An 11,523-nucleotide genomic window follows, 5' to 3' on the forward strand; every position below is an offset into this window, starting at 1 on the left:
CAGACTAAATACCAGTAGGCCAAGCAACAACAAGGACATTATATTAAGTTACTACTGGGCTCAGACATGCTTAGTGAATCATCTACCTGCAGATCTAATGGCCTTGGCTTTGGCTTTTTTACTCCCTTCAACCAGCGCTCTTGTTTTCAGCATTGGATGGCAGATGGACAGGGCGTGGACCGCTGCAGGTGACAATGCTACAGATTAGTATATTTTTAGATTTTCATTCATCTTTTAATCTTACTCCCAGTGCCACACTCAATGGGCAGCGGGGACTCTCACCTGCCGACTCACTGGAGAAAACCCCCAGGGCATGTGTGTGGTCTATCCACTTGATCTTCATTCCACCATCACTGAGACCCACATGAAAGAACTTTATGAATTTGGTCGACAGATCAGTTGTCTGAAATCATCTTAATTTACTTAGACTAGATGTTTCAAGTCTCGTATTCTAACTTTTTTTTTTTTTGTAGAGTACAGATCATTTCTAAAAACACACATTACAAATATTTAAAGAGTGAAGCTTTCATGCTACTGAAATATGGAGACAAAATATGGAAATGTGTATATACTAGAGGGTTAGGATCCAATCTCTCTCACACCTGTACTCTGCGAAAGCATCCAGGAGGTCATCTGTTTTGAACATGTGTGGAAAGTCATATATCTCGATCACATGGCCAAACTCATCCGGGTTGATGCTGATGCACACATTGACGTACATGGAGTAGTCACCGTGAGCGTGCTCAATGGAAACAGTCAGTGCCTCTTTCAGGTGTGCCTTGATCTGATGGGACAAACACAAAATAACTGGTAACGATATAGAGCCCTAATGCCGCCTCAATATGAAAGAGAAGAATGCAATAAAGTCAAATCACCACAAATACAAGAGCAATAACTATCGCAATCATAAGAGATGGAATGCAGTAAAACAATCACAGCATCAAAACCATCTGTAGGCTTACCTCTTCAGTTACATCTTCACATGGCAGACTAGCAAGATAGTCCTTGTCCTTATCATCATCCTCCAATGTCATGTCAGAGAAGGAGGCCACACTCTGGTCCAAGACTTGGGGCTCAGCTTCAAGTAGTGTCAGCCCTTGAGGACAAAGCACTGGACTGTCAGCAACACTGCTGAGGACTCGATCTGTTCCACTGGGGAGACAGTCCTGTGTGGATGTGGAGGAGGATGAGGATTTTGTGTTTTCTGTATTTGCAGGACAGGAACATGAGTCGGATGAACTGCTGATGCAGCTACTTGAGACTGGGCTGCGCAACTCCTGGTCACCTGGGGGTCCTTGAGAGTTCTGTAAGGACAGTCTCTCCCGAGCAGCTCGTGGCATGTAAAGGGGTTGGTCCGGCCTCTTGCGTCCTCGGCTTCGTGATGCGATCGAAGATTTAGACTTAACATTGCACTCCTCCCCCCTACATCTACTTTTAAGGGGCTCTTCACACAAGCTGTTGTTGATCTCCAAGTCAATAGCTTCATCTTCCTCACTCCTACAGCAAAATACAAATGTCTTTACACAGGAACAACCATTTCACTCATTCAAAAACAAAAAAAAGTACTGTAAACATGTAAAAGTTAGTACTACTACAAACAAAAGCTTGTACACACATATTAGAAAAAACCCTACCTTGAATTTAACAAGGTAACACTTAAATTTCAGCTATATTCATACATTGAAAAAATCCCATCAGGTAAACATGTTTAAAACATTACTGACAAATTGAATCTTCAACTCTAATGCATCACGGCTGTATGCGTCAATTGTGCTGTCCCAGCTGATCAGAAGTCAGTTTCTTTTAAAACCAAAACTTCAGTTCAGTTCAGTTTTGTCCACTACCTGAGCTCAGAATAGCAGACCACCACCCTACGGCACCAGCCCTCCCCTACTGAGAAGGTGGTGAGCTCTGGCAGGTCCTCTATGTGACTGTGGATCAGGTATCGCAGTCTGCTGGGTAGAGGGGGGAACAGGAGCACACTGGAAAGACACACAGAGGGCACGACAGGAGAGAAAAGCAGCTGAATCAAAAGCCCTTTGAAATTAATCTCAACATATACTGCAAAGTACTAAAGGACAGTCTACTGGTTGAGTATTTATTTGTGAAGTATCAAAACTTGGTCAGCCCTTGGACCTGGTCTGATGCACAGTTTGAAGTCTGAGAAAAGGTGTGTAGTTGCAGAGGCTGCCTTTGTAGAGTATGTTGTTTTTGTTTTGTTTTGTTTTGTTTTGTTTTTTTTTTTAAAAAAAGATAGTGAGTAGGTCTGTACATGTTCCTTGTTCCTCTTTTCATATTTAACATATTAATGAGTAGTAAGTACAATATTAATTTCCCAAATTAAACACAAACACATTGTCAGACTGTGCCAAAATAGAGAAGCAAGTCAGGTTGTTCTTCTGTCCTCAACACAAAAACTTGTTCTTGTGAATAGAAAAACATTTCATTTACTTGTCTCTGTGCAAGTTGTTTCACATGAGGCTCAATGGTAACTGGAAAGTGACACACGACTAAATGGTACAAATGTTTAACTGGACAATTCCATTGTCAAATTCCTTAATGGTCATGTCCTTACCGCTTGCGGTTGCTCGTCTTTCGGAAGGTTTCCAACTCATCCTTCACTTGATGCATAAACTGACATTCTTGCTTTGGTAAATAACCGTTAAATTCCATCGAAACAAGGAGGCGCCAGTGGTGGACAGATGAATACTGGCCCTGTGGACAGTGTGGCGAAATTAACTTACTATTGACGTAGGTTATACTGGTCAAGCCAATCCACCTTAAGCCAAACTCATACTGATTTTGACCGGTAACGCTAACTAGCAACCATAGCTTGAAAAGTTAGCAAGAGGAACACTACACATTACAAGTTGAAGCTATGCTTAGCTCGTAACCAACATAGGCTTTCTGGTTTTGATGTGTTTTCATTTATCAAACCAGACAACAAAAACTCACACAAATCTATCCGACTTTGGATAATGTTAACACACGTGAGTCAGGTAAGTTAGGTTAATGTGAAACTACCTGATGTTAGCTAACGTTAGAAATTGAGGTACCTTAATTCAAGCGGGCTTACCTTTAAGAATAAAGTAGCGTATTGTGACTAGAAGTCGTTTTCACAAGATGCTGCGCCCATAGAGAGCTCACAGCGTAGGTTACTACAGACAGCAGTGGTTCAATAGCTAGCTATCATTATTTAGCTTCCGGAAGCAGAGGTTTTCTGTTTTTAGCCTTTCCTTTAGGAGCACATATCCGGTTTGAATTTGTCAGAATAAAAGCGCCGTTACTTCGTACCTAGTCCAGCCAGACTCCAAGTAATCCAAGTAGTATCTGCATGTTTATGTCCTAATAACTATTCAAAAACCAAATACTGCTTTTGGAACTCATTAACCACATACATTACCACAGCTGACTTTTCTCAAAGCCACACAGTATTATTGAAATAAGGTCAAATATAAGGAGCTCAACAGATTTCAGAAAACTGCTATTTATTTAGATAAAACAAAACAGTATTTGTAAGAAAGGTACACTGGTTGTATCAAACACAAACAACAGTAATCATCTGTGGAGCTTAGAGTGTTTAAGGTTTCTGTGGTGTTTGGTAATAGTGAAAAAAGGGATGACATTCGCAATACAGATTGTAAATCTTGTAATAAACAGAAGGACAGTTGAGCATGATTTGGGATATTTAGTGCAGATGTACTATAAGACGGTAGAGACGGACATTTCTCAAAATGTACTAGATCACATTATTGTGTGATAAGGGAAAATGTGCTCCATTTTTGAAGTCACAAAAAATTCCAGTTCAGATCTTCCAATATGCATTTCAAACAACATGATTTCCCACCCAAAATCACACTGATGCATGGATAAGAACACATTTGCCTCAACAAAGGCTACAACCAAGTTCAATCCTGACCTGTTTCTCTAACAGTTCTTGGCGACCACACATTATTTGACTTTATATTATTTGCAAAACAATACACAAGTCAAATCACTTATACATGGTAAGAAAGTTGCATTTAACACAATGGCACTATTCATAATGACTGGTCTTGATCAACTAGAACCTGATTTATACATCACTGCATGTATAAAAAGACATGAAAACACATTTACAAACACATAAGGGTAGGCAGACAGCAGAGTACTTATAAATAACAAAAAAAAGGATCAAATCAAAATTATATACATCCATTCAGGTGATGCAGATGTTTAAATATGTGCCACCAGACAGATGAAGATTGTCTGGTCAGAGTCATCAGCCTATAGAGAGAGGCAGAAAGAAAGAAGAAAATTCTTTTACCATTAGGAATAAGAAATGGATATAGAGATTTTCAGTGCCATGGCTGATTTTATGATTTGACGAAATGGCAGTAAATATCCTCCTATGGTCAACGGTCAATTTCACTGTGCATAAATTGCAAAATCCTTTCACAGTATCCTGATATCTTGAGTTAATGTTGAAAATGTCACATCGGAGCTCCAATAACGTTTCCAGTAGACTTCATTCTTCCTTAAAATATTTCAAAAGAATTCCATACCCCAAGTTTCTTATCTTCCAGAGCCAATACTTCTATCTTCAAAAATTGTAATTTCAACCTATAAGACAGCAAGTTAAGGAAAATACACAGAGCAAGATGAACATTTTCTTATACAGTTAAGGTCAATGTTGAGTTTACGTCAAATTTAGAAGCTGCGTGTGCCAAACATGAAGATGTACATATTTATAGATAGTTGAAGGATACAACTCTGAGGCCTCTCTCTATGGGGTCAGTCAACAGCAAGCCCCTGGGAGCATAAACTTTCTCATTCTGGTCCTTAATGTATTTGGCAATCTTCTTTAACACCTGAATGCAGGCACATAAACAGACAGACAGGCAGGCAGAAACACACTCATTTGAGATATACAATGATATATAGACACCAGAGATAAAATTATGAGCTGGAAAACTCTAAAAACATTTAGAAAAAAAATAAATGAAATATGTGCTGATGATATACACAGAGTAACAGTGAAACAGCTTTACCTTTTCATAATGTGTCTCCATACACAGGAAGATTGTATAGGCAGTTAGACAAGCCAAGCAACCCTCCAAATACGCCTTTCCCCCTAGTTTCTCTGCCTCTGCATACAGGTTGTTTAGAGTCTGGATGGTTTCCTCAAACTGCTGCTTATCAAGCTTAAAAACCACACAAAGGTTTAGACGTTATATACAACCTGTTAACAGTCAATAAATAATCATAACAACGCTGCAAACACTGTACATACCCTTGATTCAAGTTCAGATGGGAACTTGGTCTGGAACTTGCAGATGGTTCCTGAGCTGTAGTCTCTCTGGATGAACACCTTGGAGGAAACAGCTGGCTGCTGGAGGTCTTGTAAACTGTGGGTCTGAAAACAAAATCAAAATTTTGGCGAGTGTCTGTCTGAAGGGTTGAAACAAAAGCGCATACTGTAAAGCTAGCTTTACTCAAGCTAAACTTAAATCAGGACGCTCAGACTAATTCTATTTACCCTAAAAGTGTACATAATTGACGTTATTTCTAAGCTAACAGCTAACGTTATCGTGTTTTCTGATATCTACCATATATGTGACGTTGACACTGTCGATGTTGACTACTACATAAAATCTCAAAGAGTGAGTGAATATGACCTGGATGACTGAGAATCTCCACGGACATACTACATAAAATAACAAAAATACATAATAAAAGACTTTAAGTACTACGGTGTATTTGTGGGATTACGATTACATTAGCTAACTAGCTAATAACACGTTAGCTGACGTTTGCTGACCTATCAACGCCGCTGTTGAGTATATAAATGCTGGTCTTTATCATCCCCCAAATCAATAAATCATCATAAACATGTTCAGCATTCAGACATCTAATTAAACGTCTATCTTTAGAAGCGAATAAACCCCTTATACACCCTTACCTCAGCCATAGCGGACGTTAGCCCCGGAGGTGCTGCGCATCTGATCTATGCCACAGTTCCACCAGTCTAATATGACTTCCGGCCTATCGTTTTCAGAATAAAAGTGACTGGATATCAGTAGTAGCAAACCGTGTCCATTCAGCATCACGCTTTACAGGACTTTTGCTTTATCTCCTTTGAAGCAGACGGGGATTTATATTTACGCTATCGTGTTAAGAAACGTGTACCAACAGAATTTCGCCATCTGTAGGATATGCGTTGCAATTTTGCTAAATCGCTGTACGTAACATACATAACCGATCCGTCATGACTAATCACTATTATCTGCAAAATTCCTTCTATTACAGTGTAGTACTTTTATTGTGAAAGTTGACACGCCCAAATACATGTCCACCCATTCTATTGTCCCGGTTTCCAAAAGAAGGAAATATGACACAACACCACGTTCACTTACAGTACAGCTGGACATCTCAGGAAGTTGTCAGGAATCTCAATTTTAAATGCAGATGTCAAAAGATTTAATGTACCCACTTCGCAAATCCATTCAATATCAAGGCTCTGAACAAGTCATGAACTTCCTCCATAGGTTGCCCCAAAACACATCAGTTATTGACAATATGTAACTGCAATTTCATCATCAGCAATCTACAAATTTACTTAAAAAAAATTCACACAGGCAACATGAGTTTGAGAGTTTTTATTGACTCAAGATATTATTTGAATCATGTTCTGTTCGCTGCATTTGTTTTAGTCGAACAGACCGAAGCCCATGTCGTCATCTGATTCCTCAGACTCTTCCTTAGCCTCCTCCTTAGCAGCAGCTGGGGCTGCAGCACTCTGTGCAGCTGCTACAGGCGCTGCTACAGCAAACGCAGATGGGTCAGCCAGGTAGGCTTTGACCTGTGAGACAAAGAAAATTACATTAGATTCCCGTTCGAGCCAAGTGGTTGCCTGGTCATGCAGATTAAAATATTCCATGGGTGACAAAGGTTCAAATAACCAAAAACATGTTTCTCTTTATAAGGTGATCAAAAATGGAGAACTCTGAAATCCACCACATAGGTTAACCAATGGGATAAGTTATGATGTGCATACCTTTTCTGCCAGAGGGAAGGAATAATCTGTCTCCACAGCGACAGCCAGGACTCTCTTGTAGCCGTTGATGACGGAGTGGGGGACAGAAGCCAAAGTAGGGTAGCCAATCTCCAGACACACGCTAGCGATGTTCCTCACACCCTAAATGAAAATCGAATGATGCAGAAAGCCACCTTAATTTAGTTTTAGTATCACAGACTGTTTTCTTTATACGAGTATTTTCCATACGAGTGAACCTCACCTCCAGAAATCTGCCATGCAGAGAAGCCTCTGTGATGTCGAGCACCTCAGGGCTGTAAACACTGCCATTGTCATACACCTGCTGGATGATGAGACCGTAGGAGAAGGGCGAGATGTTCAGCATGTTGAGCAGCGTGGCCTCGCTGGCACCAACCTTATCGCCTGTCTTGATCAGACTGACGTCACTCTGGAGACAAAAATGCGGGTTAGTTACTGATACAAATATTTTAAGTATACATTCTGTTTGTCCGAAATGAGGCAACCTTTCCTAGATGTAAATTGTGAAATTCCAGCTACCATAGTATAATTTTTTAACTCACCAAGATTTCAATGGTTCCCCTGGAAATCTTGGTGGTGATACCCAGAGCCTGGAAGAAAGAGGTCTTCTCAGGACCCAGACCAGTGTTCTGAGCAGGCACAGTCACATCACAAGGGGCAATGGCTCCAGCACGGGCAGCGGCAGGCACCTGGAGTATAGAACAAAAATCAGTTCAACACACTGCTTCAGCTTAAAATGCAAGCTGGGTCTGAGGTTTGACCAATCTGATTCAGTGTATGAAACCTTACGTCCCTGGCAGTCAAGGGATGCTGACGTGACAGGTATAGCGAGGAAACACGTTATTGTTTGCAGGGGGAACGACAACGCAGTACCACACAAACTGCATTGTAACCTAACCTGCATGTCAATTCGGTCAAAGTTCACTGTCATTTAGTCCCTAAACACTGATGATGTTTGGTACACCTGCTTACAAGTAATGCAGTCAGTGCAGCCTTAAAATAAAATCCTGCCCACATTAAGCTTATAGTTCAGTTTGAGGTTCTCGCTTAAATTAATGCTCATTTTGGTGGTTGGAAATTCTATTGTTACACATCATTCAAAGATGTCACGATTGGCTAAGTGACTTTGGCAGCATTCTAGCATAGACATATACAGGTGAACATCTACTGAAGTTAAATTTCTGTTGAGGATGCTTACCTTGTTGGCCAACAGCAAGTCCCTGATCTCAGCCAGATCCTCCTTGGTGAAAACAAAGCCCACATTTCCTTTAATGTGAGGCAAAAGTCTGTCAAATCACAGGATTGACTGTTAGATTGCAACATTTTTACTAAGGAAAATCATTCAATGTCTGAGACCTTGCGTCCCTGGCTTGTCAGGAGGATGTAGACAGACAGGGATAGCTGGAAACAGGTTACTGTTAGCAGGGGGAACGACAAAGCAGCACCACACAAGCTGCATTGTAACTTATCCTGCTACATAATCTGTTGACTCAAGTAAGAAAAAGCAAAAAAAAAAAAAAGTAAACTAACTTCTCAAGGGCAGGGTTGTTCTCCAGATGGCCACGAATGGCTTTGCGCATCATGGTGTTTTTACCCATCAGGACCACAGCCTTCTCACGCAGAGACAGACGGATGGTCTGCATCTGCTTGGAGCCCACATTGTCTGCACCCACAATGAAGCATTTTGGATAGTCATCCAGAAGTTGCTATAAAGGGCCAAGTAAGCCAGTTCAGACAAACCTCACAGTTCATTACATAAACATTAACAAACACAGCAAAAATAGTCAGGGATGGATTACGTGTAAACAGGTTTAATTAAGACAAGTTCTACTTACGATGATTTTCAAGAAGTAGTTGGACTTCCACGTGGCCCTGTCTTCCCTGGGCATCTTTGCAGTGCTTCCAAGGATCGCTTAACAGCTGGTTTAAAGACAAGGTTGTACCTACAAAGAATTAAAGAACATGTACTTCAGAAACGGAAAAACAACCGTAACACGATCCAAAGGGTGCAGGCCGACATGCGGTCGAAAGCTAACGTTAGCCGTCTAATAGCAAGCTAGCACTATTTTAACAGGCCGCGCCAAACTATAATCACACCGCCGAACATTTACAGGACACAAAAAGACATGTTAAACGGCCATAAGCGCGTCTGTTATGAGTTAAAATATCCAAAATGGCATATATTCGGTGAATTGTGAATCGAATAATCTGAAAGACTGAGGACAAATCTCCTTACCTATCACACGAGGGTCGCGTGAAAGAAAGAGGAAGAGGAAAGACGTAAGAACAATATATACTGAGTGAGCGACCAATCACGGTTGAGGCAAGGACGCCAGCTGCAAAACTATTGGATCGTTGTTGTGCCAATCACCACTTCTGCTAGACTGTAGCCAGGAAGGAGAACCCGACCATGGAGGCAGGCGCTTTATAAAATAAATCCATATCAACATCAACTTCAAGCAACAAAACTTGGCGAAAATGAAGATGTTTCTCCTGGTGAACACATCTCATAGTGATGATAACTCGCAAAATTAACGCCACTGTTAGCTAGCTAGCTAACAAGTACAGTAGCTAACAGTAAAATTATGGCACAGCCGGCTCTACTACTTCCGCCAGAGGTGTGGAACCACGTTTTTCAGTATCTGTCAGCGACAGACAAGTTCGGCGTCCGGGCATCCTGCAAGTATTTTAAAAAACTTGTTGACCACGGATCTCTTTGGAAGGACTGGTCAGTTGTTCTGGGTTTTCAAAATGGCCCTTACAACAGTCAGTTCTGGACCACTCTTCGCCGCAGGAAAGTTACCAGTGTGGTTATGAGGAGCGCCAAAGCTAAGGATTGGAGACAGCTTGCCTTGTCCCTTCCTACTCTTACCACACTGGTACTGGACCCAAGCTCTAAAGCGAGCCTCGACTGCTTAAAGGACTTTCCACATCTGAAGCGTCTTGCTATCAGAAACAGTTGCACTTCTCTTTTGCTAGATGCGTCCACAGTGTGTCACCCCCAGCAGGTGACTCACCTTAACCTGTGTGATGTTAAGTTACCCACCACAGCACTGAGTCCCTTCATTTCTGCTGTCTCCCAGTTTGTAAATCTTACATCTCTGGTTTGTCATAAGATTGTAATATTTGAAGAAGCAATTTTGATGCTTCGCTCCATACTTGCCTGCCTGCCTAAGCTGAAACATCTCTCACTGTCGGTCGTGCACACTCTCTACGCCAGTGCGAGACGCAGGCCAGGTTGCTTAGGAGTACACGGACAAGCTGGAGCTCCGTCCCTGTCCAGTTTGGAACTTATCGGTTGCATGGAGCATTCATTACCTGAAGATGCAATGAAGCTTATGCCTGGCCTGAAGAGTCTTGCTGTTTTCTACAGGCAGGCCCACCAAGATATGTCAGAGAGATGGCCATCACCTGCGTGTCACCTGAAAACATGGCTGAGTGACCTCCCTCAACTGTCAACCCTGGTCATTGTCAAGGGACCACCTGTGAAGAAGTATGTCACCTCCATTCCAGCCACAGTGACCAGTCTCACATTGTGTGTTGCAGGGTTATCCTTACAGGACATGGCAGCCATAACGATGCAAGTACCAAATCTCCTGCACCTGCATATAGACCCCTGGCCTTCACATTTGGGATTTCATGCAGCTCAAATCCCACAACTTTTTCCAAAGCTCAGAAGTCTCAAACTTCGCCATGAACATATACCAGAGAAGGATTTCTTAGCTCTTCACCAGCTGCAGGACCTGCAGTACTTGGAGATCCTGGATAGCCGCCCGCACCTCTCTGAGCTCACCAGAAAGCTCCAGGCTCTTACAAAGCATAGACTTCAGGTGAAAATCTCTCCACACCAGAGAGATGTTCTCTCTTGTTGTTGTCCTTATGAGGTGTATTGAATCACTTTTGGCAGGCCAGTTGAATTTTTGACATGCTGTTGTTTGGCCAGTGAAGAACCTGTCACAATCAAATTCATGTGTGGGCTTTTGTTTGTCAGAATCATTTCAACAAGCTTTTATTTCAAATTAACCTATAGATCTATGCATATGAAGATGTGATTTCTTTTATTGTTGTACTAATTTGTTGAATGAACCAGATGTTCCCAACCTGCGGCTCAACCTCTGACAAGGGATGACAAAATAAATGTAGGAGGTTATGAGATAAATCTTTGGATTACTTGATTGAATAAGCATCTGTTTGCTTTAAGTGATCATCAGCCAAAAGATCAGTGTCTAACATTAACGCTGTCCGAAACTCTATATCAGATTTTATGTACAGAGTTTAATACAGCGTTTGATATACACACTTTGTTGGACTTTTTGCAGTTTGGATATTATCTTTTTTTTTTATTTTGTACCATTTTGCAAAACTGTCTGCTAGCACAGGGCTAGCAATAATTTGTATTATTTAACATAACCAAGGATAATAAAGGCATTGGGTGAAAACTGAAACTACAAAATGACTTTTAGGACAAA

At 41.3% G+C, this 11,523-nt stretch overlaps 4 protein-coding genes across 8 annotated transcripts in view; 1 reads left to right on the top strand and 3 right to left on the bottom strand.

Moving 5' to 3' along the window:
• The window catches only part of r3hcc1 (R3H domain and coiled-coil containing 1), a 6,958-nt gene extending 3,609 nt beyond the window's left edge, over window positions 1-3,349 (bottom strand). For all 4 annotated transcript variants that reach the window (XR_006842996.1, XR_006842995.1, XM_046384376.1 and 1 more), the window contains exons 1-7: window positions 3,077-3,349; window positions 2,576-2,715; window positions 1,845-1,982; window positions 963-1,497; window positions 603-784; window positions 283-353; window positions 87-182 (exon numbers count right to left, since the gene is read on the bottom strand). Coding sequence is in view for 2 of the 4 variants with exons in the window: in XM_046384376.1 (XP_046240332.1) it covers window positions 87-182; window positions 283-353; window positions 603-784; window positions 963-1,497; window positions 1,845-1,982; window positions 2,576-2,673 (1,120 nt within the window). In the remaining 2 variants the exon portion in view is untranslated. The remainder of the gene's footprint in view (window positions 1-86; window positions 183-282; window positions 354-602; window positions 785-962; window positions 1,498-1,844; window positions 1,983-2,575; window positions 2,716-3,076) is intronic.
• Window positions 3,350-3,471: 122 nt separating this feature from the next.
• golga7 (golgin A7) lies at window positions 3,472-6,098 on the bottom strand. The gene is made up of 6 exons (XM_046384379.1): window positions 5,942-6,098; window positions 5,273-5,395; window positions 5,031-5,183; window positions 4,749-4,850; window positions 4,545-4,602; window positions 3,472-4,266 (listed from the first exon to the last, which is right to left on the bottom strand). The coding sequence occupies exons 1-5, from the start codon at window positions 5,948-5,950 to the stop codon at window positions 4,555-4,557; spliced, it is 435 nt and encodes a 144-aa protein (XP_046240335.1). The 5' UTR covers window positions 5,951-6,098; the 3' UTR covers window positions 3,472-4,266; window positions 4,545-4,554.
• Window positions 6,099-6,623: 525 nt separating this feature from the next.
• On the bottom strand, window positions 6,624-9,428 carry rplp0 (ribosomal protein, large, P0). Its single transcript, XM_046384377.1, has 8 exons — window positions 9,291-9,428; window positions 8,890-8,997; window positions 8,585-8,760; window positions 8,253-8,340; window positions 7,597-7,743; window positions 7,278-7,463; window positions 7,037-7,177; window positions 6,624-6,841 (listed from the first exon to the last, which is right to left on the bottom strand). Exons 2-8 carry the CDS (start codon window positions 8,941-8,943, stop codon window positions 6,689-6,691), a joined length of 945 nt encoding a protein of 314 aa, XP_046240333.1. The 5' UTR covers window positions 8,944-8,997; window positions 9,291-9,428; the 3' UTR covers window positions 6,624-6,688.
• A 3-nt stretch (window positions 9,429-9,431) lies between these two features.
• LOC124056684 lies at window positions 9,432-11,464 on the top strand. 2 transcript variants are annotated; one of them, XM_046384373.1, is made up of 2 exons: window positions 9,432-10,943; window positions 11,132-11,464. In XM_046384373.1, the coding sequence occupies exons 1-2, from the start codon at window positions 9,640-9,642 to the stop codon at window positions 11,133-11,135; spliced, it is 1,308 nt and encodes a 435-aa protein (XP_046240329.1). In that variant the 5' UTR covers window positions 9,432-9,639; the 3' UTR covers window positions 11,136-11,464. The 2 variants fall into 2 exon arrangements, with proteins under 2 accessions (XP_046240329.1, XP_046240330.1); XM_046384374.1 differs by having other exon boundaries at window positions 9,433-10,949; window positions 11,138-11,464.
• Window positions 11,465-11,523: the final 59 nt, after the last annotated feature.

Source organism: Scatophagus argus, chromosome 3, assembly GCF_020382885.2.
Source record: "Scatophagus argus isolate fScaArg1 chromosome 3, fScaArg1.pri, whole genome shotgun sequence".
NCBI classification, from domain to species: domain Eukaryota; kingdom Metazoa; phylum Chordata; class Actinopteri; family Scatophagidae; genus Scatophagus; species Scatophagus argus.